This window comes from Drosophila sechellia, chromosome 2R (genome assembly GCF_004382195.2).
Source record: "Drosophila sechellia strain sech25 chromosome 2R, ASM438219v1, whole genome shotgun sequence".
In the NCBI taxonomy this organism is placed as follows: Eukaryota; Metazoa; Arthropoda; class Insecta; order Diptera; family Drosophilidae; genus Drosophila; species Drosophila sechellia.
In genome coordinates this window covers 18597094-18621529 of record NC_045950.1, presented here as the reverse complement: position 1 = coordinate 18621529, position 24436 = coordinate 18597094, and the positions used below count along the sequence as shown (strand labels likewise).

At 42.6% G+C, this 24436-nt stretch overlaps 5 protein-coding genes across 5 annotated transcripts in view; 2 read left to right on the top strand and 3 right to left on the bottom strand.

Moving 5' to 3' along the window:
• Positions 1-89: 89 nt before the first annotated feature.
• LOC6615544 (40S ribosomal protein S16) lies at positions 90-2027 on the bottom strand. Its single transcript, XM_002039887.2, has 5 exons — positions 1933-2027; positions 1814-1855; positions 1465-1596; positions 1044-1158; positions 90-336 (listed from the first exon to the last, which is right to left on the bottom strand). The coding sequence occupies exons 1-5, from the start codon at positions 1942-1944 to the stop codon at positions 191-193; spliced, it is 447 nt and encodes a 148-aa protein (XP_002039923.1). The 5' UTR covers positions 1945-2027; the 3' UTR covers positions 90-190.
• Positions 2028-2430: 403 nt separating this feature from the next.
• Positions 2431-7326, top strand: LOC6615543. The gene is made up of 7 exons (XM_032714809.1): positions 2431-2815; positions 2900-5388; positions 5444-5823; positions 5886-6164; positions 6300-6582; positions 6750-6904; positions 6970-7326. Exons 1-7 carry the CDS (start codon positions 2515-2517, stop codon positions 7112-7114), a joined length of 4032 nt encoding a protein of 1343 aa, XP_032570700.1. The 5' UTR covers positions 2431-2514; the 3' UTR covers positions 7115-7326.
• Positions 7327-7357: 31 nt separating this feature from the next.
• LOC6615542 lies at positions 7358-8766 on the bottom strand. The gene is made up of 2 exons (XM_002039885.2): positions 8657-8766; positions 7358-8208 (listed from the first exon to the last, which is right to left on the bottom strand). Exons 1-2 carry the CDS (start codon positions 8666-8668, stop codon positions 7918-7920), a joined length of 303 nt encoding a protein of 100 aa, XP_002039921.1. The 5' UTR covers positions 8669-8766; the 3' UTR covers positions 7358-7917.
• Positions 8767-11670: 2904 nt separating this feature from the next.
• LOC6615541 (KH domain-containing, RNA-binding, signal transduction-associated protein 2) lies at positions 11671-13457 on the bottom strand. Its single transcript, XM_002039884.2, has 6 exons — positions 13193-13457; positions 13014-13135; positions 12588-12952; positions 12374-12463; positions 12185-12264; positions 11671-11964 (listed from the first exon to the last, which is right to left on the bottom strand). The coding sequence occupies exons 1-6, from the start codon at positions 13374-13376 to the stop codon at positions 11837-11839; spliced, it is 969 nt and encodes a 322-aa protein (XP_002039920.1). The 5' UTR covers positions 13377-13457; the 3' UTR covers positions 11671-11836.
• A 1765-nt stretch (positions 13458-15222) lies between these two features.
• The window catches only part of LOC6615540 (E3 ubiquitin-protein ligase MYLIP-A), a 28343-nt gene continuing 19129 nt past the window's right edge, over positions 15223-24436 (top strand). Inside the window, exon 1 of the mRNA XM_002039883.2 lies at positions 15223-15885. Within this exon, the coding sequence (XP_002039919.2) occupies positions 15799-15885 (87 nt within the window). The 5' untranslated portion in view covers positions 15223-15798. The remainder of the gene's footprint in view (positions 15886-24436) is intronic.

Sequence of the window (24436 nt, the reverse complement as noted above, 5' to 3'; positions counted from 1 at the left end):
ATAAAATTATTATGCTGAATATCTTCTAATTGAAAAAATACAAATTTTTCGTAAGCCCAATTCTTCTGGTACCCAATCAAAACCAATCGTTTGTACAGTTAATTATTCCGTTTTATTCGCACGTGCGTGCAAACCATTTTCAAATTGTAAAAAATAGCTCTAATCCAAATTGAAAACCAGACAGAGTAGTTTAACGGTACGACTTCTGGTAGCGAGCACGGGCACCTGGACCGCCGAACTTCTTGGGCTCGCAGCGACGCGGGTCGCCGACCAGCAGGGTTCTGTCGTACTGCACCAGAATGTCCTTGATCTCCTTCTTGGAGGCCTCATCGACGTCTGCAAGAAAGAAGTTTCAAACAATTAGCAACCCACAATGCAGATACAGTTCATAGAAAATAACTAAAGTTAATCAAAAGTGTCGATGAAGCCTCAAATAGCAATGGTCAAATCTGCCAAGGCTCTCTTTGATTGCGACATGCACTTAATCTCCCTGCTCGAGTCTTTTCCTGGAAACGGCTATAAGTTCCAACAAAAATCTGGGAGAAGGTGCTAGGAGTTTTAGAAAGCGTATAAATGTGCCTGAAGCATCACCCAATTCGCACAATAACATTACAACTTGGTTGGTATATGCTCATAAATTAATCTGCCTTTCAATAATGATTCGGAGGAAAAGGGATAACAATTCCAACAAAAATCTGGAAAAAGGGGACTGCGTTTCCTAGTGTTCCTGAAGCATCACCCAATTTGCACAATAACCTTGCAACTTGGTTGGTATATGCTCATAATCAAGTTTAGTCTGCCTTTCAATAATGATTCGAAGGAAAAGGGTTAACAATTCCAACAAACATCTGAAAAAAGGGTCTTAAATTCCAAGTGTTTCTGAAGCATCACCCAATCTACACATCTATAGTGTAGCTTGGTTGGTATATGCTCATTATTTAATCTGCCTTTCAATAATGATTCGAAGGAAAAGGGATAACAATTCCAACAAAAATCTGGAAAAAGGCGTTGTGCTGCTGCTTTCGATTTTGAGCTTTACTTACATTTCTGGTAGAAGGCAACGAGAGCCTTAGAAATGGCCTGGCGGATGGCGTAGATCTGGGCTACATGACCACCACCGCTAACGCGCACGCGGATGTCGACGCCGGCGAATTTCTCCTGCAAGATACAGAATTGTTTTCGGATTAATAAAGACTCACAAGATGTTGTGCATGCACACTGGTGTTTAGTTTGATCAGAATAAAAAATTAGTCTCATTTGGCTTCAAATTCGGGATAAAGGTTATCATCATGATGGTGCTAAAAACCAAGCTTCCGATTCAATTTTCACTGCACAAAACGGCGGCTTTGATGGCATGTAACATATTTCAATATGCCCTATTTGTGATTCCAAAACATATTGATGTGCCAGCGGTTTTGAAGCGGAAGCCTTGGCTTTCTGAGCTGCTCCGTCCGTCGTACTCACCTTGCCGAGCAACAGAAGGGGCTCCTGCAGTTTGTATTGCAGGACCTTGGGTTCAATCTGCTCCAGAGGACGACCGTTCACCTTCAGGAGGCCGTTGCCACGCTTGCAGTAAGCGACGGCGGTGGCGGTTTTCTACAATAATAAAGACACCGGTTATTAATCGCTTAGTAACACACTGAATTCAGTTAAAATCCAAATTCCAGGCTAAAATCCTCGCGCACACACACAAACATAACCTCTGCGTTTAGGCGGCTACGAATTTTTTGCCGCCGCCGATTGACGCGAGTTTTTCGCCTGCACGTGTCGCACGATTATTTTAGTGGATTTCAGCGGCTCAATTCACACACACCTTGCGTCCGAAGACCTGGACAGCCTGCACGGGTTCTCTGCGCTGCAAAATACAAATATTCGCAACATTTTAGGCATTAGTTAGACACGAATTCTCTGTTTTTTCACGGGTACAAATACCTTCTGCTGCATTTTGCTCCGCGAGTTGGGTAGGAAAAGAGCGGAAGTCGCGTTGACAGTTAGGGTGACCGCATTTCGGTATTCTCGCAGCTGTCAGTGGGAAAATACCAGAAAGCAACACCTGCCGGCCAGTGCTGCAAAACGAAGGGCTATCGGAAAAGTCTGTTTAAGTTTTAAGTATTAATTCACTTGCAACAAAGAATAAAAACAAACATAGTAGTTTAAATTGACAAATATATATAAGCAAGCGTTTACTTAAATTCCAAAAAATAAAAAGCACAATAATATAGTCTGAAGTGTTTCCCGTTACTGGCAAAAAATAAAAAACTATACTTCGCGACTTAAAGTGATCTGCGTGATATATATCATATTTCAGGAATTTGTATAAAGAAAGCGAAACATTTTCCCTGTCTAAGCTTCGAAATACTGTGATGTGGTATTTTTTTAGGCTATCGCAATCTATCGATAGACTACTATCGCAAGAATAAAGCAATAAAAAAAAGAGTAATTGTAGTAGTCTCAGTATTAGTCTCAGTAAATATCGGAAAAACAGCATAAAGTGCTTGATTCCGCGAGCCAAAAATGGTTGTTTGCACAGCCACAATGCCTCCGGAAATACGGCAAGTGCCCGCGATAAAAAAAGAGCACTCGGAGCTGCTGGAAAACCCTGCGAACTCTAAACCTTGTGATCCTGACGAAACAGTAGAGGAGGGAGATGTCGAGGAGGATCGTGAGGAGGGCGAGATTGTAGACGAATTCGAGGTGATCATTTCATCCGAGGATGACGAGTTCAAGTTGCGCGCTCGGATCCAGCAGCTGGAGGAGAACAACAAGGATGTGGAGCGCATGGACCTGCTGTCCGCCAATTTGGCACATCAATACAGTAAGTAACACGTTGGGCTCTACCCATTTATATAAAGGGGGTTTACTTATAGGTCTGTTAAACTTTTGCATATTGCCATTGCAGATTACGCGAAGCCTGGACCGCGTTTACCGTCTCAGCAGCAAAAGTCTTCCGTTTACATTTTGTCGGATGTGTCGACCCAGTCTGAGGATGAGTTCGAGGCCCAGCGAAAATATCGCAAGCACAAGGTGCGACGCCTGGAGCTGGGAAAAAGGCATAATTCATTGTCCAGTGACTTCCGGCGGAATCCCTTTGTCAGGCGTCATAAGCGCTGTTCGCCACCTCCTCCGGTCACCACACAGCGCCGGCGGCAGGACTATCATCATAATCAGCCACCCAATCGCTACCAGCGTCGACACCAACAACACTATGAGCTTGAAGATTCCCTGGCGAGCGACGGCGAGCTGGGTGAGTACGACATAGCCTGTGACAACGATGACGACGAGTTAGACATGCAAAAGCTTAGACTGAGCAGGGATAAGTTGCGCGTGGCTTTGGCGCGGGAGGAGCGAGAGGAATTCGTGAGTCACTACAAAAACAGCCTGAGAGAGCGACTTCAGTACCGCGTGAACAAATCGCCCAGCCCCAAGCACAGCAAGGAGTACCAACAAGAAGAGGAGGAACTGCCACTTCCGCCAATACAGATATTATCGGATGGCGGCGAGGACGAACCTCAGGAACTGAATGTGCCGCAAAGGGAAGATCCTGCCGAGCTTAAGCTTCGACTGATAGCCCTTAAATCTGCCATACTTAAAAAGCATTTAGCGCGAAAGAAACGGGACGCGGAGCGGGCTTACTCGCCCACTGATATGATCAATCGCGTGCATCCCGTCATTTCCAATGACGACGACATCGATGACTTAATGGAGATCAGCCCAGCCGCATCGCCAGATCGAGTACAAAGTCCGCCGAGATACTCTACTGATTATGCCGTGGACACAAAGCCTGTGGACATGGATCTAGCCGAAACGGACAGCGATGATCAGCAAAAAGAAATCTGGAATTCGTGGTCCAACAACTGGAACTCCATTGATAACGCAGGTGGCAGTTGGCGCTGCTTTTTGCCCAACAATTTGCCGCCTGTGTCGGTTCCCATTGTGATAGACGAAGATGATGAGGTAGATTTAAATACGGATAATCGGATAATGAGAGAGAATATAGTTTACGATGACGACGAAGTACCGCCGCCACCGCCGCCCTTTCACATTCCAAAAATTCATCTGGAGGACGAGGATGCCAGGGATGCCATGCACCTAGTCGATCAGCATTCTAATCATAGCTATAGCTCGGAGTTGCAGACCGTTTCCATGGAAAACTCGCAGACGCATATAAATCCATTAGACCAATTCCAGCCAAATTCGAGTGACGATGAGGCAGGAGCTTTGCGAGCTATTCTGCTATCCAATTTCCGGGCAAATAGACCCCCACCACCACCTCCAAGAACCCCACCACCTGTTGATTGTGAGTTTAAAACTGCCCCGGCTCAAGTCCACGTTCCAGAACCTATTGCAGTCCCTGTGCTCGCTCCTGTACCTGTTGCCGCTCCAGTGCCTTCTTTCGTACCTGGCCCCGTGACTCAACTCAAGGAAGATTCAACGCAAGACAATGATTCAGATGATCCAGAAGAGCTGCGTTTATTGCTCCTTTCCAGCATAGCGACCAAAAAAGGAACCAACCCAAAGTCCGATTTAAGACCAGAGATACTCAAGAATGCTTTAAAACGTTTCCAGCCCTCGGAACTGGCAATAAAAGATGAACGGCCTCAGGATCAACATTCAATTCTAGATGAAAGTAATGTACTGAAAGCAGAAAAGGAGATAGAAAATGAAACTGCAGTTGACGCAGTTGCATTAGAAACTGCGCCCATTAACGTGGAATCTTTGGAGGTGTCTCAACCGCGGGTCAAGCTTGAAGTGCAGGAACATAAACCATCGTTCTCCCCCACAAAAATCATAAAAATTGTAAAGCCCAACAAAGTGATAAACAAAAAGACAACTACTAAACGGAAATTGACCGCGATTGAAAATTCAGGGTTGAGCATGAAACGGCCGAATGTGTTAATGATTAAGGAACCCAGCGCTCCACTGCGTAGTCAGGAAGTGATCGCATCCAGCACTCGCCTGATCACCACCGTAGATCCAGCCAGCATCAAAGTAAATAAGATGATCATTAGCTTAGCAGAGGAGTCGCCCGCCAGTGATGATGACCTGGAGCTGAGTTCGTGCTTCGCCTATGGAAACACAGACATTGCCAGCCCCTTGAGTTTGGCCATGGGCAGCTTCAGTGGTTCAACCACCAGATCAAATACTCCCATATCCGAGATTGCCGAAACGGTTCCCAATGTCAATGTCAATCTCAGACGTACTTTGATTAACGATTACTTTGAGAAGAAGATCGACGACTTTCTGAAGCAAGCCAGATCCAAAGCTCCCACAACTAACTCACCAGAGGCAGCGACAGAAAAGACGTCTGAGAAACCTCAGGTTAAGGAAAAACCTCCAAAAAGTGTAACTTCTCCCAAGACACAGCCGCCTCCAAAGACAACGCCGGTGGTATGTTTCCATCTCATTCGAGTATATGTTTTATATAATATAATTTCTTTCTCAGGCTGTTCGACATTTACCAGTTGCATCGCAGAAGGAATACCTCCGTTTGGTCGAGCGTATGCAAATGCTGGAACAAAAGAAGGTTCGAGCGGCCAAGACTGCTGCTCCTGTTGCCAAAAGCACGGCGCCTACTGTTGATAAGCCAACGCCGAAGAACAATTCATCGCCAAGCACAGCGAATATTGTAAAAAACTCAGCCAAAGAAGTCCTAGGCAGTAAAAAAAGTTCCCCTATGACAAACGCTAAAGCTACCTCAGCAGTTCAGAAACCACAAGTCAAAACTGTGACTTTAAAATCGGCAAAAACAAAACCTATGCAAAATCACCAGATTTCCAAGGAGAGTCGGCTGAAGGCATTTGAGACTTCTTTTGTTAAGATTGGGTATATATTTGAGTAAATAGGGCCTTCAGTTACTATTTTCTGATTATAATTACTATTTTCAGGGGGAGCATGCTAGTCAATCTAGACAAATCGCTGCAAATGGTGAAAGAAGCCAAGAAGTCAAAGGCAATACGTTTGCGATGCTCACAGCGTCTCAAGGAACTCTATGCCGAAATGCAGACATTAAGACAGGCGGTTAAACAGGAGGAACTTAAGCTGTCGAAGATTCAGCCCGAGATTCAGGCCAGCCATGAGATCATCATATCACTCAAGCAGAAACGACATAAACTTCATGCGGCGGCTATGGACTTGGGCCGTGGATTAAGGGGCGATGACTACAGGTACTAACCATCATCAACCACAACAGCAACCAGAACGGCGTGGGAAATATCTGGAACAAAACGATTACAGAAACCAAATCAACGACTTGGGAACGGGAGGAGCTCTATGCTACTATAGATTTGATTTACTTACAGGTTAATCGACGAGGGAAAGGCTGCCATCACCACAAAATCAACACAGCTTACCAAGGAGATACGCCTGTACAATTCTATAGTAAACTACGCTGACCTTGTGAAACTGACTGATGCGGAGATTAGTCAGCCAAACGCTGTAATGCCAACGGAGTCCAAAACGGTTCAACATGAGGAGTCAAGGGAGAATTTTGAGTCGAATTCTCAGATTAAAGATCAAAGTGAAACGACGGAGACAGAGCCTGCGATTGGAAAAGAACTTGAAACGGGGACTGACCCTCCAGATGTGCGTGGATTTCGATTTGTACAAATTGCTTCAAAAACTATTGCTAAGACTTGTTACTATTCAAGGCGACTTGTTATTCGCTGTTATTCTTCAGTGTATTATTACACTGTCATTTCGATATCTTTGCCACAAGCCCGCATTAACAATACGGTTGAGTTTATTTACAGGATCAGGCGCAGGAAAAAACTGTGGAAGTCGCCGTCACAACTACAGCCCCCTATACGGTTAGCATAATGCGGGAACTGCGCGAGAAGTCCGACGAGCATCATAGGGAAAGCTATCTAAGTGCCTATCACACGCCCATGTGTAGGAACTACAATAGGTTAGTATTACTAGCGTGAGCGGTTGCCTGTGGAAATGTATTTGCTTTGTACACTCTTTCCTAAGCCACCTCGATGTCCACGCCACAATCTGCCCGTTTGATCTGATGGGTCGCTGTGAGGATGCGGACTGCTCCTACCTGCATTTAGCCCGCCCCGACTCCCAAAACGAACTGCCAAAGACAAGCCCTCTCTCAATAACTAACAAATAACAAACTCACTAAAATACTAAAAGCATACATAATCCGAAAAATAACGAAAAAATGTAAAAGCGTGCTTGAATTCTGGTAAGTTGAACTCTTCACGCAACTTAATATTTAAATGTTGCTTTCAGTCAACGTTAAAAAGAAAGAAACCCACAAAGCACACGTCCAGCAGACGCAGAGAAGCATCCGCCGGCGTAGCGATTGCTAAACCATAAAAAGAGAAAATTAACAAAGAAAAACAATCGTTACTAGGTTGTACCTTGTTTGTTATATACATTTATATATATATCGTGTAGTGCGAGTTCCACGTCTCCGTCGCTCGAGGACGAGTTTCTTTCGGGCTAAAGTTTGAACGGATGTGCATCCTTATTTTCGCTTATAGTTTTTTACCTTATTATTTAAACAAACGAAGGCAGCAGTTATATAAGCTTAAATATTTGATTGATTTGAATGCGCGATGATTATTATTTATGCATTCGTTTGCCAATTAAACATTTTCGAAATCACTTATTGATATCCGTATCCGATTAAAAAAGTTTAATTATTATAAAGTTTTCTAAAAATGCAAAAAATGAATTTACAAACAAAATTCGGCAAAAAAATGAAGAGAAATAAATAAAAGAACGTACAAAATGAAATGAGGAGTGTTTTTTAGTGGGAAAGGGTAAAGACCGCAAATACGCTAATTTAGCCTTGTTTATTCCTAAATATAATTTAAATAAATACAGTGGGTTTATCACAGCCAATCCCATGCAGGAGCGCGAACCAATTTACACAGCCTTCATCGCCTCCTGCCCTCCATTCCGGATCTACTCGTTGCCGAAGTACACGTACTCCCTGCACCAGTCCTTGATGCCATCTTCGTTGCCGCAGCACATGGGATAGACGAACTCCGACTTGGTCACCTTGGCGCATCGCATGCACAGCTCCATCGTGTTGGTGTCCTTCTCGCACTGCTGCACTTTCAGCACCGTTTCCACCGACAGATTGCCGTGGTATTCGCTGGGATCCACGTTCGCCTCACCACCCGTGGAGGAGGGTCGTGCTTCGACATCCGTACTGAGTACAAGTAGAGTCACCACCAATATATTGCTGAACATCTGCAATTAGTCGAGAGTTGAGGAATTCGTTAATTGAATTTTCGGCTATGAGACACAATTGAGTGGCGAGGAGCATTAGAGGCGCCTCAATCTGTTTTCGGCTCAGCAATCATAATCTGAGCCAGATGGAACGAGTTCGATGAAGTTTTTAGTCTTTATACTCTTTCAACAAAAGGACTATGTGTATATGTCGGCTTCCGCTTGTGTCATTTTTAAGTAATTGAAAAAATCTCTTTCACTTCTGTAGATTAGTCCCATTTATTAGTTCAATTCACTTGGAGTGTTTTTCTTTTGGCACCTGTCCTATAAATCATTTTCAAGTGTAATTGCTTTATTTGCAAAGTACATTTCGATGGCTGATTAGCACTTGACATAATCTTCGGAAGTTTTACTAGACTTTGGAATAGAGCAATCGAATTCAGGGACAGATGGTGCTGCTTGTGCTTACTTTCTTAGCCATTTTTTGTTGCTCCACTAACACTTTAACCACTCCACGCGGCCAATTCGCTAAGTACCCGACGACGTGATATTTCCTTCGGACGATCTGATCGCAACTGGAAGCCAGAGGGGCTCGAGCATTACTTTTTATACTTGGCCCACGCTTACGAACAGATCGTGCTGAGATCGTGCAGCATTCGTGACACATAATTCCGGATAGGCCAATATCAGGTAATACCTACTATCTCGACGAACGTGTCATTCCGATGGCAAGGACTTGGCTTTTCCCGTGAAGTAATCACTCTGGCCGAAATTTACAATGGGCTTTGTCAATCGCACATTCTTCTGGCATCCACGAGTTAATAGGCAGCCACCTCACGCATGAGTCTGCCATTATGTTTAAATCTATGTATGCGTAGTTTTTCAACACTATCTTTTGCTCAGTGATTATTTATAACTAAAATAATGCTATATTTTTGAAACCATTTTGTAAATAAATAATATTTTTACGCAGCGTAGGTGTTTGCTAGTGTTTGCTAATGTTTGGAGCTTAGAGAGTTTAGAAGTTCGCTTACATATTACTCATACGCAACGTTGCCCTTCATTTGTAATTCAAATAATATTTATGTATCGATAATAATTTCTTAGCATCTGATGTTACTTTTGTTTGCTTCAAACTAATAATTTTCTTAAAAAGAACTATATAAGTGCAAAAACTGTTGCCAAACTGACTGTCGCATCCATTGAAACTGTTGCATTGTAATCCAACTCAACGCATTTCATTCCTATAACGATCGAATTGATATATGTACATATATGACCGCATAGAGCACATTAATGTTGCGTATACACAGTCAATTAGTGAAACATCATGTTGCTGATAAGGGGATTTCATGGGCGCCTAACTGATTAAAGCTGTTCATCCCAATCGCGCTTGGCAATTTCATTGTGCAATGTCGCGGGCAGTGTTTACTTCCGGCAATAATGCGGGTTCTCTGGAAGCGAAATCCAAAAGGTGGGTTTCATCACACTTCTGCGAATGACATCACCGACTATCTACATAGCTCTTCTAAGACCCATTTACCCGTGTGATCGAGTGCATTCATTCCATCTGCGCACAACTAATAAACGATTCGTCGCAAACTGAAATTGCATTTCGAATTCTGGGAATTGACATCGGGTTTTCCCCGAATTATCCACATGTAAACTGTGAAGGCGTATACTTTTAATTACTTTATTTTGCCACATTGTAGGGTACATTTTACTGCCGAAGGTCATGGATGGTAAAAGGGGGTTTTAATTAGTGTAATAACTTACGAATGCATTGGGGTTTTCGAAAGGCCCGTCTAGAAGTTTAGTAAATCTCACCCTTAGGCCAACCCTGATCCCAAACGATAACCCTTGATAGAGTGTAAGCGAAATCAATTTCCTCAAACTAATCCGCACTGTAATCCATTCACAACTAATCAAGTAAGTAAACTAGTGAAGGGGAATTTCGGAACGAGCAAGTTGTATTAGGATTACATGATGCGTAGGTCAAAGGGGAAATTCAGAAACTAAAGTATCTCGATGTGGAAAATGGCTAGCCTTAGGTCCGGGAAAAGTTGCTCGGCGAGGGAAGGCGATTAACCGATTGATGAGTCCATCTTGATTTGTATATATTTGAAGACCTAGTTTGAAGTATACTAAACAAACAAACAATGCAGCGCTGATTAGGCTAATCACATCATCGGAATCGTTATTGATTCAATTAATCGAATTGCGCCAAAGCTCTTTCATATTTTTAGCAAGTTAAACCTTTGCTTAAATCAAATTCGTGGTGTATTGACCCTGCATATGTTTAAATATCCAGGGCAGTGGCATTGAATGCGTCTATGTATGGTATGTATATAGAACCAATAATAAACAATTATTCCTGGGATCGACAATGAACCTTGGAGCTGAAGATTAACGCAATCAGACGAAATTCCTGTTGATTTCTTTCGGCTTTGAGTTAATTAGTCCAATCGAACGGACAGGGAAACGCTCCCTCCATATAGTATTTCGCCAGACAAATGATTTCGGTAATCAGATCGACACGGATCTGGGTACATAAATCGCGACAATTACTGGGCGATTTTTTATGAAATCATGGTGTATTACGATGGGTGATTTACTACTGGTGAATGGGTATCGATCGTAGACGCTGTTGCCAAGTGGATGGATCTCCCTTGCACACGGAAATTGTCTTTCTGTATTTATAGTGCGGGTGCAATGCAGATTGCCGATCGCCAGCTATAAATACAATCCAGAATGTTTACAATACGGTGGCCGAGACTCGCTTATCACAGGGAGGTCACCCACCGCCATTGTTTGTTTGTCTCCGGCTCGATCCTAGATGAGTAATGTCATCAGCCGAATTGTTTGGCCCCCACCTTGCCCGATCCCAATAAATAATGCCCAACTTTCCACCCACACTGTCTGCGAATGACTTCGCCGTGTCCAAAGTCCATAGCGATAGTCTCGATTGCGTTTTACGATCCATGTGGCATGTGGCTGAAGTGTGCCACCGATCGAAGGATATAAATCGCGTAATTATTGACTGATTATCGGTCACAAAGGCGCCGTTACAGTTTATTGATCCACTTTCGATTTTTCTATAGTGTTTTTCGATTTCACACTGACGCAAGCCCCGTAGACTCGCAGAAAACAAGATTTCTCAGAAGAGATCTTAAAGATATAACTATATGTATCTAACATATATATTTTTTTACATAACTTGTCGTATGCATGTTTAAATTGTAGTTGTATTTTTTGCAACTACTTTTCAATTTATGACTGTGAATATTAATTTATATATAATTTAATTTTTTCGTTGGGTTTTATTTTACTTTTACATTTTTCTTACGTTACATACTTTGATTTGACATTGTATTTTACACAAAAGTTTGAAACCATGAAATCTCTTCGGTTAAAGAATTAATTAAATTACTTATAAGCTTTCGTGTCGACTCAGCGTAAGTTACGGAGTAAGAATTTAAAAGATATTGTTAGATCGGATTGCAAAGAATTTATAAAATTCAAGCAATGCGTTTTATTTTATTAGTTTTTTATAATTCATAGAAAGTTAATGTTTATTCATTGATAGCATCATTTTGAATGCTGCTTCTTGTTTTAAGTATTTTTTATGTGCTCCCACGGATTGTATAACCTAAGTCCATATACCAGGATTGGGTTTATAGGACTTGATGGGCGTTTCGCGCATGCGATTCACGTCAGTCGGATACGGATATGGACGTTTTAGTGGCGCAGCGTTTGTGGTTCTTATTGATGGACGTGCTATAAAATTGATTGATAATTATTTGTATTAATTTATGCGTTTTTAATTAACAAAGAAGTAAATTGATGTATAATTTTAATCATTCTAGTGTATTATATAGTTTGATTCACTGTTATTCGTTTTGATAATATAATATAATCTAAATCACACGATTCCCTTCAAAGGTGCATCTCATAAAACTATCTTATGTAATACACCCCGATACTAACAAACACTTACGTATTCTGTTCTCATAGCCCACAGACGGACGACTGGGGGGCATACGATGTTTATAGGCCACCTTCTCCATATCGGCGACTCTATAAAGATCAAAATGTTAGTTGCTGGCTCAACGCATGTTGGCTAGGATTCAAGGAACTACTAGGACGCGGGGACTCCTGGTGGTAGAGTCATTAAATTATAACTTACTCGGGCGGATTTTCCTTATCTCGCTTAATCAGGTTGTTGTACTTGGGAACCCCAGTTCTGTTGCCTCCAAATGTCTCGTCGAAGACAGATCTGCAAAATAACAATAGATTTTTACCCTTTGCCCAATGGCAATCAGCTGTATACCACATGCTTTACTTGCTTGTCAAGTAAGTCAAGTTGCATCGGTATGCAGAGAGTATAAGATCCCCATTACCTGTAGGCCGGCAGATTGAGTCCTTTAGTGTTTTTGGCCAACTCGGGATTCATTTTCATCAGCTCGCGCTGCTGCTCGTGCCAAACTTCGTCGTTATCGGCTGGAATAAGATACTTTCGGATCTCGGCCAGGGCGTAGGCTATGCGGGCATAGCACTCCGCCGGAGGGGCCACCGTGCTGACCTCCAGAAAGAGATTCTTCTCAAGATGGGCATATCTCCGGTCGCCGGAGCTGCGCAGCTGCTCCTCTTTGTTACGATCGCGGATCGAACTGCGACCCTTAATGGCAATCTTGCACTGGCTCTCCTCCTGAAGGCGACGCAGTGAGTTCCCCTTGGGCCCGAGGATCTTGCCAGCGAAGTTGAACTGCGCAAGGGTACGGATTTATTTTGCGGACGGAGGGGACAGCTAATTTTATAAAACCCACCTTGGGAAACTGATTAACGGGCACGAAGACCTTTTGGGTAATCTTCATCGGCTTCTGCTGGTACACGTCTGCGAAGCGCTCCTTGCCGGGAATACGACCAGTGCCGTAGACACGGTCCACAGCTGCAATGTGGGATTAGTACCATTAAAATACCCTGTAAAGGGCGCAATTGATTTTACCCTCGTCGATTAGCAGTGCGCAAAGTGGAAACTCCGCGGACAATCGCTTGCGCTCCTCGTCCAAATCGGCGAGAAACTTTTGGGCCACCTCGTTCACACGCGGCAGGTGGGTATGTTGCTCCTTGCTAGGTTGCTCCTGGGTAAACTCAGGACAACTCTCAGTAAACTCGCTTGGGTTTTCCATTTTTATCACAACGAACTTTACCGAAAAAATCACAATTAAAATTGATGTAGACTGAACAACGTTCTGTATAACACTGAACTGAAATAGTTTCGGAGCTGCCAAACGTATGAAGTTTGAGGCTGTCAACTTTTTCAGTGCTATAGTGATTGCTCAAATGTCGGGTTTCCCATTATGTTTGTGGGCTTTAGAGTGGGCGTGGTTGAACAAGCGCTGCGCCTATGTCTCATTGTAAAATAATATTCTATTTCAGCCCAAACAATGTGACACATTTTGTGCATGTTTAAGCTGCACAGACATAATCCAACTTGAATGGCCAAATGCAGCTAAATAAACTGTTTAGCCACTGATTACCCGAATGTTTGCCCAACAACTAATTAAATTGGCATCCGGAATGCAGTCGACATTTTGCTATTGCGAACGGAAGATATCCCAGGAGACGCCAGATTTGCATAGTTTATGGCAGAAGTTGTACAAATGCCATTCCGATGTTGGGGTCTGCCCAGCCAGGCCCCATTATCCCCCATTCAATCATTGTCCGTTGTCAATTGCCAATGACCATTGCAGTGATATTGATTTCTGTACCGAAACCCCTGTTGGGAACGCATTACGAGTGCACACTATTTATTGCATAGTAGGCTATTGCTATAGCCAAGGTCGCCTTTAGACCGCGCCAACCCCATTATTGGGGGATTTGGGGGAATCGTGACCCGGCTGGCCGTTCGGCTCCATTCAGTGCCACCTGGTTCACCTTTGTCACCTGACCTACAAAACCTACCCCAACCATAAGGGGGGTAAATAACACGACTTTGTGCGGATTGTGCTGACTTATGCAAGTCACTTTACATTTGGAAGCTGAAGGCATTCCCATAGAATTTCTTAGTGGTTCTTGAGTGGCACCGACTATCTAATATAATTCGCTTGTTGTCAAGATCATTTGCTTTGTTTGTGTAGTTTTTGCATCTTAATGTAGCCACCTTATAACTTTGATTTTTAAGTAGATCGAAATATTTCAGTTGCATGACATCCATCACGCAAGCAAAAAATGAACACGCGGCGATCTTATGACCTCCATGGGGGTCATTCGATCTAGCCTGACAAAATGAACTAATTTTAGAAACAGTGCAACCATCGAGGTTACTGCAAGATACCCACATCCTTTGGCTACATCCCCTGCAGGTCGGGAGAACGAAAACAGCTGAGGCCGGAATAAAGCGGTAAGCCAGAAACAGAAACAGCTGCATGTCACTAAGAAAAGGAAGAGAAAAGATATCTGCACATGCGCCACAGCGCATTCGTTCAACCATTTACCTGCATTTCAACTTCAATGCGGCGAGCAGGAGCAGAAATCTGAGAACAAAAGCCCCGTGGCTGAAAACAACTGAGGTTGAATAAAATATACAGTAACATCTGGCTATAACTAACTGTTAGGCCCCGCAGTGAATAGGCCAGTCTATTAATATGCGTTGAGGAAAATATTTCAACAAAGTCTAATTGATTGTAAATAATTAATGCCATTGACTCTGAATTATTTATAAGATTTAGTATGGTTAACAATTAACTAAAATATTTCATAATTGATTAGTTATAATGAATAAGTAACAGTGCCAAGGAATGTTGCACACTTTAGCATTTCTATGATCTAAATATATTTAACAGTCTCTTAGTCGAAGTCTAAAATATCAAAATCAAATACTAAATTCAAAATAAAGCCTCTTAAGTCCAAATCAAGAGAAGAGAATTTGGTTCTCTTTCAATATAACTCTCATTGACGGGCACGTAAGGGAGAGTTCAAGAGAGCGCGCAAATACGAATTGTTACTACTTAAGCAACACGCAGCGCTCACATTTATTCATTCTATGTTTGGCAGCGCTGTGTTAAACACCGAAGACTCTGAAACAAAAACAACAAGGATATCCGTGAAATCGCCGGGAAAAATATATATCACGAAGTAATATTTTTATTTTTGCACATATATTTGCAATTGCATACAAACTTCAACGCGTTTTGCAACAATAAACAAACTAAAATCAAATTGGAGAAACCAACAACTGTAGCAACAATCAAAAAAGTTTACGTGAAAATCGAGCGTGCGTTCGTTGCCGCTTAATAAAAATGTGTACAAAATTCCAAAAGTGCAAATATATTTAAATTACCCCGCAGTGCTCAACGTTCAAAGTTAACAAACAAAAACAAGTCACATAATTGAAAATAAAATTAAAACAGTTACCCAGACTGGAGCGAAAAACGCGGTGCAACCTGTAGCGCTTCAATTCCGATTGTGATTTTGAATACACACACGGCTTTTGTGCAAACAAGCCGGAAGCGAATCCCAAATGCAATTTTTTTGAACCGCAGCTGAGCGGAGCTTTTACCTGTTGGACAAGAAATCAAACGGCGGCGTTAGCACGCAAAAGGCCAAAACATGTGGTGCATTGTCAACCTGCCCAACGGCACCCAACAAGCCGTCAAGTGGGATCCCAAAGCCAATGGTCAGGAGTGTCTGGAGAAGGTGAGTTCATCGGTTCTCGTAGAGATACATATATGTACATATGTAGGTACAACATTTGCTGGTAGTTTTCCACAGAAATCGCTTGGTAGTTGAGTGGAAAGTGCACCATTATAACTCCTTTCCCTTTTAACTTACGCAATATTACCAACTATACCCCAAAACTTTCATTACATTTATGACATAACTATGTTGATCCTTAGCTCATTTCTTATAGAAAGCTCATTCTGGATAACTACAGTTCTTGTAATGAAACTCTATAATACTAGATAAGAATCCGTACCGTATGAAGTATTTATAACGGGCAATACATCCATCTTGATAAAGTTCAAATGGTGAACTAAGTAGCAACCATATATAAAACGATATCTTAGCGCGTAGTTACACTTGCCCTTGATTTTGATTCCATCTTCATGATAGAACCCATATGTGTTATTCAACCGAAAACAACAGGCTTTTCCTTACTTAACTCCAAGTGTGTGTTGTGAGCCATTAAACCAGCCACATTTCTACGCATTGCATTACCCGCATTCAATGGCACCAGCCTCGGGTATTCTGCAACTCAAGGGAAAGTCATCAGCTCCACTTCACGGAGGTTACAAAATTATCCAGGCGAGAGCTCCTTGCCTTGGAATTACTTCATAGCTTATCGATCCTCGACCGCAGTTTATGCAATTTGGTGGTCACACGTGTGTGATATGTGTACCTCTAAAGGAGGATATTACGAGGTAGCACTAAAGGGCCTGCCGTCGAATCACTTGAGGTTATAGAGATTGGTTGGTTTTATCTTTGGAAATAAATAACTAAAAAATGATTACTTTTTTATGACCAACGTGCACAGTTGTTCACGACGGCATACCAACAAAAATGTTCTCATTTCATTTTAATGACGGCCTTTTTCATGGCGAATTTCGTTACGGCTAATATTAGAGCGGCTTACTATAAAAAGTGTTATAAAAAAATCTTCATTTAAAGGCACTCGACATTCAGTCGAAAACGAAGCACTTGATTCCATTTCAATTAACATTTTTCGTGGGAGGTCTGGACCCGATTGTGTGATTGTGTGTGTTCCATGCTTATCAGTGGCAAAAGCGAGTGTATGTTTTCCATTTCGATCCGCATTTCGTTATCAGCTCGGGGGGGCCATGTCCAATTTCAGTGTCTTGTTGTTTACTAGTTTTGCACTAATTCGTTTTAAATGCCAGATACCCTTGACTCGAGCTGCTCCCGCGATAGAACCGCAAGGTGTTTCAAAGAGTAAAACAGAAAATAGGGGGTATCAATGTTTCAGCGGCTTGGTCGACTTGCCTTCCACCCTTTAAATAAATTTTTTTTCCGTGTACTTAACATTTCGCTCGTAAGTTCAATGTCCAAGTGGACGACACTTGAGGCGATTAGTGCAAACACTTGACCACTTCGCTTCTGTTCAGCGGAGCTCTGTTACTACGAGCGATGTACATACGATTATGCTCCACCCCACCATATAGACAGAGACCCATTTCACCAACCCCAAAGATTAAAGCCAATTCGGCAATTCGCCTTGTTTGTCAGGCTAATTAAGTCTTTGGCTTATTTGCGAACCGTACATTAGTGTGCCTGTGCAATCTAATCGGGCAACTTATCAAATGGATGGCTCGCACACACAGAGACATTAATATTCAGGTGAAGACGAATGTACGGGTTCGTTGCCAACTTTATTATCTTCGGTGGAACAAGAAAATATGCTTCTTCAACTTGTGCTTATCTTATCGAACACGCCTATCCGTATCACAATAACTCATTTGCTATCAATGTTTACGGCTGTAAACTAGCGTTAAGATCGTCGAATTGGGGCAGAACGCAAATGCTTTTTATTGGGGGCTTAGCACTAATCGTTGCAAAGGTTACGATGCCAGTTAGTGCGCCAGTTCTGTTGATTACTAATTGAATTCTATTTTTGGGATCGCACTAATACACTTAAGGGCACGACCAACTACTGATCAGCTGCATATAGCGCAGTGCTGTAAATCAAACGATCTTTGCATGCATTTAATAATGAATTTACAGTTGTGGGAACTTGATAATCTGCCCTGTTATATATGGATAATACAACCGCATCGAGATAACCAGTTTATTGGTCAACTTTAATTGGACTGTTTGCATATAGCGAAACAACGAGCCTTTGTTCCCATTGTTAAGTCATGATAATCGGTTTTTCCTGCAACACTTGCATTATCCCCCAATGACATTGAATCTCAATCTGAATCCGAATCGGGACGTTATCAATTCCACATGTTTCCACTCACGTATGCTCCATGCATGCTGCACAGTCCAATGTTCAATTGCGTTCTGTATCAACCACTTTGATCTGGGAAAACATCTGGCAAAGTGTTTAAGTACTATGTACATATATCACTCATATAGCCACCATATGTGACTCGCTGTGTATTAATCGAATTAATATTTTTACGGCTGTGATTTAACTTTGAGCCGTGCGTCAGCCTAATCTATGAATACCAATGCCCATTGATTCCGCAGCAGCTTATCATTTGCAAGAATGACGCGCCGCCTGTAAGCGTCGATAAGGTGTATTACAAATTCGTCATCGTTTTTTGTCGGCGTGACTGCGAGAAATCCTTGACTATTAATAAAGTATGATGGGAAATTAATTAATTATCTGCACGGGAATGAGTCAAAAGAAGCCTCTCCAATGTCACCTGGCTGGCGGAACCTTGAGTGATAGTGCTATTTCGAGGGCTATGACAACGACAAGGTCCAAGTTTCAGCGGTTCTTAATCGCGGTTTAGTGATAAGCCTGCTTGGGGTGTAAACGAGACACTTGGCTGATAAGAGGGGTTTACATAACTTCGAGCACTGGCTAATGAACTCTGAGGGTTGGGGGGCTGAAGGCATTACTACGGAGATGTGGTGCGGAGGCCCGGCACAGTTGCATATTTTAATTACGGCCTGTCAAGCTGACTCGAACCCGGACCGGAGCAACTCTGTACAATCGCAATCCGAAAAAGTTTAGCCCTGACGTCAGTGGGACGACGCTTTCGAGGAGTTTGCATGTCAAAGGAGAATTACATTTTTGTTACCTCGATTTAACAATCATACACATATGCATGCAAATATGCCCCCCTCTTTCCCATTTTGGGCGTGTCTGCCCAGCGAGTCGGAGTCAGTCAGGCAATTTCCCATTTTCCATATCCCATTTGCCATTTTCCATCTGCCGAAATACCATTTCTCCTCAAGGACGCCCTTTGGGGAACGGCGGGAACTGTGGGCCATGTGCAACAGTTTTATGCTCGATAATAGTTACTTGCAATTACCAGCTACTTGTAATTGTAATTGCATTTAAAATTGCCATTTTCGTGGCTCGTTTGTCGTCAGAGCCGAGTTTTGAGTGCCCATTTGAGTTGTTTTTGATTGCTTGCTTGCGTTCTTCACATGGATCGAGTGGTGCTCCACTGGGCTTGGCATTTCGAGCATTTAGCAAAGGCCCGCTGTTACATGACAAAGTCCACAGAACCAGGAAAAGGAAAACAAGCGCCGGTTGACGACTCATGGCAGTGGAAAACTTTCAAATCGTGGTCTCCATGCCGATGAAACGTGATCGCAGTACTGACCTAGGCAGTACGAGTAATAACTCCCCAAGTAGTACACATTGTTGTTATTGCGGCTGAAGTCTGAGTAGTTTAATGCGTATTTCGCCCACTGTGCATTAAAGTCCCTCCATTGATTGTGATTCCTTATCGGATTGCCTGTCAACAGGCTGCGTTAATCAGATCCTTCTGCTACGCCAAAATGACATCCATTTTCTAGGTGTAATTATATTTGCGAACACTGCTGTTGCTTTCCCTTCGTTAAAGCTTTCTCCCGATGGGCGGCCAAATGGGCTTGGAAATGAGGCGGAGGCAGGGGCGGACAGGAAAGAGGGACAGGGAGGATTAGAAGGCAGCTGGATGGATGATGAGTTCTTTCAACACCCTTGAAGTGTGGGATTACGAGCTGGGTGTGGCAATAGTGGGCGGTGGGCGAGTGCTCGAGTGTGCGACTTGCAACAATTGAAAGATGTGCAACGAGGCAAGTTTCCAGGCAAGATTTGATGAGGCAGCTCAAGTGGCAGAGGGGGAGCGTCGGAGAGGCAGAGGAAGCAGAGAGGCGCAAGAGGGGTAGGCGGGTCAAGTGCAGCAGCCGCAGGCCAATTTGCGTGTCTCTCGTGTCACGACAAAAGGCCAATTCAAGCTGTGAAATTTGAATAAAAATCAGACATTTATACCGTAGTCAAGGGACTGCAAGGATATTGCAGAAATCCTATTTATAGCAGGTCCTCAAAGAAATGCTTCTACGCAGTTTGTCAATAAAATTAGTAAACAATATTCTCAAAAAGTGTCGTTCTATATGTTCCCATAGGTGGAAAGATAAAAGCTCCCACAAAATCAGGTCCAAAAATCACATTTCTTGGCCTTAGGTAAACAAGCGATCTGTCCAGATGTTTGCATATACATTTAGCAGAAAGCACAGAATATATACTTATCGTTTTGTGTCTCTCTTTTTATCAGCTTCTTCTGATAAGCTTGAGAATTTCGTATATTAATACCCGATGTCAACAACGCAGAACAGACTGATAAAGGGGAGCGTTGGGGAAACGGAGAGAGCAACAGAAACAGAAGACAGAAACAGAAGACAGGTAGAAGCAGTCAAGTCAGATATGGGAGCAATCAAGGCGTAAATGATAAATAAGCATTAATAATTTCGTTCTCGATTATTTTTGTTCGTAAAACGCAATTTCCGAGCTTTTTGCGCTTTTCACTCTTTTTTTGTGTGCCATTTGTTTAGCGCTCAACAGATGTTTAATTAAAATTGAAATTTCCCCACCAAAACACCTTGTGCTTTGTTTAAAGTAAAGTTTAGTGATTAATATTAAGCATACGCCCCGTATGCTGACCCTAAATCCTTGGGCCAAATGTGGTTTTTGGCCCTAACAATAGGGAGTTCTTTCTTTTTGGCCAAAAGAGCGCACACACGTGCTTTTACAGAAGGAATAACTTATAAGCAAAAGTATCTGTATCTGAGTATCTTGTGGTTGTTTTCGCCCCTTTGTGTTTTTCTCCGTTTTAGTTTGTCTCGCTGTTTATTTCTTTTTTATTTTGTTGTCTGTGTGGGGCCAAGCCCATGCGAATAATAAAAAAATATAAAGCGCAAAAGGCACAAAACGAGATTTACCTATTTTTCGTATTTTTGTCAAGTTTCATTTTTCGGCACAGATACATTTATGTACATACGTACATTTGTATGTAAATTTGTTATTTTATTTCGACGCAAATATATTTAAGGCGGGTCCCCCGAGTTTTCAGTTCCATTTGGCACCTCGGAGAGCGAATGTGCCAGTTTTCCTCGTTGTTTGGCCCCCGAAAGATACAACGCAATAGAGTTCATTTAAATTGGGCAACTAAGATGATTAAAATTAAATGTCTTTATTTAAACGGCAAACCAATCTATTTTCGTACTAGACGAGTCTTATCAAACAAGCACATTACGTGTTTTTATGTGTTCTCTCAGCGAATTACTCTGATAAATCGAAATCTAGTCACTAAATAGCTTCGATTAGTTTCGTACATCTATTATTATGTTCTATAAACATTTGCCAAAGTAATTTATGGCTTCATTTTAGTTATGAAATCTTTTGATGTCATATCCCAAGCGAGTGAATATAGAAAAGCACTCTTGACCAGCACAAATAAGCCATAAATTTTTAAAAATCGCACAAGCAGCCTAAAAACAAACGAGTTGGCTTTATGCGCACATCCGTACAATGTGAATACTGTATGGCCGTATATAATTTATTTTTGCCCCACTATTCGAAGGGGTTTTGGGTTTTTACACACAGCAGTTGAAAGTTCTGAAAAAAGCGAGGCAAAAGGCCGGCAAAAGTTATTTAAATAGCAGGCATACATATTCAGTGTCCGTTGATATTGTTTAATTGTTGTTTACCGCTTAATTAGTGAGGCCCTGGAACCAGAAGTCAACTGAAACTTTACTCATCGGTGGTAAATATCCGGCTAGAACGTAACAAACACATCCCATATTTGCATTCGCATTTGCATTGATTGCCTGCACATAAAATATACGCATGCACACATGTTTATTATGCACTATCAATAAATATTCGGTCCAACTCTTGGCCGAAACGAAACGGCAACGAAGTAATCTGCCCGGAATTTATTTATTTATGCAGCCTCTATGCAAATGATTTTTGTGCCCAGAAGTGCCAGTGGTAAATCTGCAAAATTGGTCAAAGCAAGAATTAATTTTCCAAACAATTAAATCCGAACGGAGCAGCCACCTCCTAGCTCCCCTCCCTCACCTTTCGCCTGTCCAACGTTGTTGGCCAATTTGGGAATTAATTGCCACCGGCCAAAGCCGAAACCCAAGCCCAAAACATAAAACCCACACCCAAACGCAATGCACTTACACCCCCCACACACACACACACACACACACATTTCCCTACATTTTCCGGCAGCCCAAACGCCATCACTTTTATGTCGCTTCGGGTGCAGGATGACGTTTGTCATGTTCGCTGGACATTTGCGCTTGTGTCCGAAAATGCAAAATGCACCGCAGGCTGTGCCCAACCTGGGGCAGCCCACACGTTTAGGGTTGCCAGGCGCATCTCGCATCTTAGAAGTTATTAAATAATTGTGTAAGTTTGTTACTTTATCGCAGTAGGTATAGAAAAAGTCTTGCAAGCTGCAGACTTTTAAAACTTTTTTAATAATCCAGTTGGCTGGCTTATGCTTTTCACTTTAGCAGATAAAAATAGTAGCTCAAACTATTTAGCAAATTAAGAAGATTAAAGATGGTTCCGGGTAAAAACGGGATTTATTTAAAGTTTTTGGAACTGAAACTAGGGAATTGTAAAGTTAGCTATTCGTGTGCCATGAAAGTTTCACAGGTGAAAAGCCACAAGTAATTTGTACAAACAAGCTGATTTAAGTTCAGATTTCACATACTCACTTCCTGAAGTCCTGACTTCGGGTGAATCGACAACCCTGGCGAGCATACATCATGTGCCCAGTCCTGAAGTTCGGAGCTGCGAAGGTCACACCACGAAGGCTCCGTGGTGCGTGCGCCATCCTGTCTGCGTCCTTGCCCCAGTCGAGCCCTTCCACTCCCATTCCCACTGCCTACTCCCTCCCCTTTTTCCAGCTTTTCCTGTGTGTGTTTGTGTGCTGCGCGTCCTTGGCAGCGCAATTTATGTTTACACCGTGTGCTGGCAGTGCGCCCGCAAATCTATCTGGAGAATCGCTCCCAGCTAGTCGCCGAATGAAGTCGATCCGAGGCGCGCCCAATCAAAAGGAAATTATATTCGCGTGCCAAAGCACACAATACTATACGAGAAAAAAAAAGGAAGAGTGGCCAAACTACAGCAGAGATTCGCTAGCTGCAACTTTCCTGAAGTTAAACTTATTGCAACTCCAATGAAACAAGGGGAATCGAATAAATCAGCGCGTTTATAAGAAAAGTTTTCCACTCTCGATAGAACAAGTACGTGACATTTAGTTGTCCTTTCAAGTAGAACTAAAACATTAATCCGGAACTAATTCCATTTTGCACTGATCCAGTTACAACAACCCAACCCAATCCAGAGACCCCTCAAATGTGTGGACGTGAATTATATATAGGTCTGATGGTGATGGCTTCTATAAATGGAAACGGAACTGTACGGCGAAATTGAGTGGGTGCTCTTCAATGGGGAGGAGTTGCAAACGAATGAAGTCAGCGGCCGTCACGTGCAATGCGAACTCGACTTGATTCGCCACTCTCGATGCGAAAACTCCTCTCACATATCGATTAAATGGTTCAAGTCGAGCGCACTGCTCCTCTTAGTGCTTGTAGTTCGCGGAGCTCAGACCATTCCCCGGCTAATTGGAAGCCGTTTTGCGGGGGAACAAGTGGGTGGATTGGCCATCCAGTGGTTGTAGTTTGTAGTTCGGGGAGGTCTAACACTAATCCAACGACAATGACAAGGCTGCCAGCGAACGCGAAGTGAAACCATGAAACGGGGAAGGCGGGGGGAAAGTGTCGTCTGCTTTTAAGCCCCCATTTAATGCAATTACCGCTTGCAGAGTCAGGGGCATTCTGTCTTTTAGCACCAGGCACTGAAAATACTACTAAAAAGTGATGGTTACAACATTAACCGAGTGCCCTATTCACTTAGAAATAATTCTAGAAAACAGCATGGACAACAGCTTAAATTCAGAAACTAGAGAGGCCAATATAAATATAAAGCGAAATATAAAGCGTGTCTACTTGCGAGCATAAGGTTACACTAACGCTTAATACAGAGTTCGGTCACTCTACGACTTAATTCACAAGACTTTTATTTCCAAGGTTACATAAGCATGCCCCCCGGTTTTTCCCAGTGTTCGCTGAGCACTTTGACGATGATGCAGAAATCGTGCCTGCACATGACAATGACGAAATTTGAGCAAAATCAATGTTGCCGGCAAATGATAATGTCATTTGCTAAGCAGGCGCCTCCACGATTTTGCAGCAAATCCTCTTG

Excerpts from the sequence above, each read along its gene's own strand:
- LOC6615544 (XM_002039887.2), bottom strand. Across the intron at positions 1,597-1,813 it reads TCCAGGTCTTCGGACGCAAG|AAAACCGCCACCGCCGTCGC; the intron begins GTGTGTGTGAAT and ends TTATTATTGTAG. Across the intron at positions 1,159-1,464 it reads CCCTTCTGTTGCTCGGCAAG|GAGAAATTCGCCGGCGTCGA; the intron begins GTGAGTACGACG and ends TGTATCTTGCAG.
- LOC6615543 (XM_032714809.1), top strand. The coding sequence starts at position 2,515 with ATGGTTGTTTGCACAGCCACAATGCCTCCGGAAATACGGCAAGTGCCC. Across the intron at positions 2,816-2,899 it reads CAATTTGGCACATCAATACA|ATTACGCGAAGCCTGGACCG; the intron begins GTAAGTAACACG and ends TTGCCATTGCAG. Across the intron at positions 6,165-6,299 it reads TTAAGGGGCGATGACTACAG|GTTAATCGACGAGGGAAAGG; the intron begins GTACTAACCATC and ends ATTTACTTACAG.
- LOC6615541 (XM_002039884.2), bottom strand. The coding sequence starts at position 13,376 with ATGGAAAACCCAAGCGAGTTTACTGAGAGTTGTCCTGAGTTTACCCAG. Across the intron at positions 12,953-13,013 it reads CCGTTAATCAGTTTCCCAAG|TTCAACTTCGCTGGCAAGAT; the intron begins GTGGGTTTTATA and ends ACCCTTGCGCAG. Across the intron at positions 12,464-12,587 it reads CTCAATCTGCCGGCCTACAG|ATCTGTCTTCGACGAGACAT; the intron begins GTAATGGGGATC and ends GTTATTTTGCAG.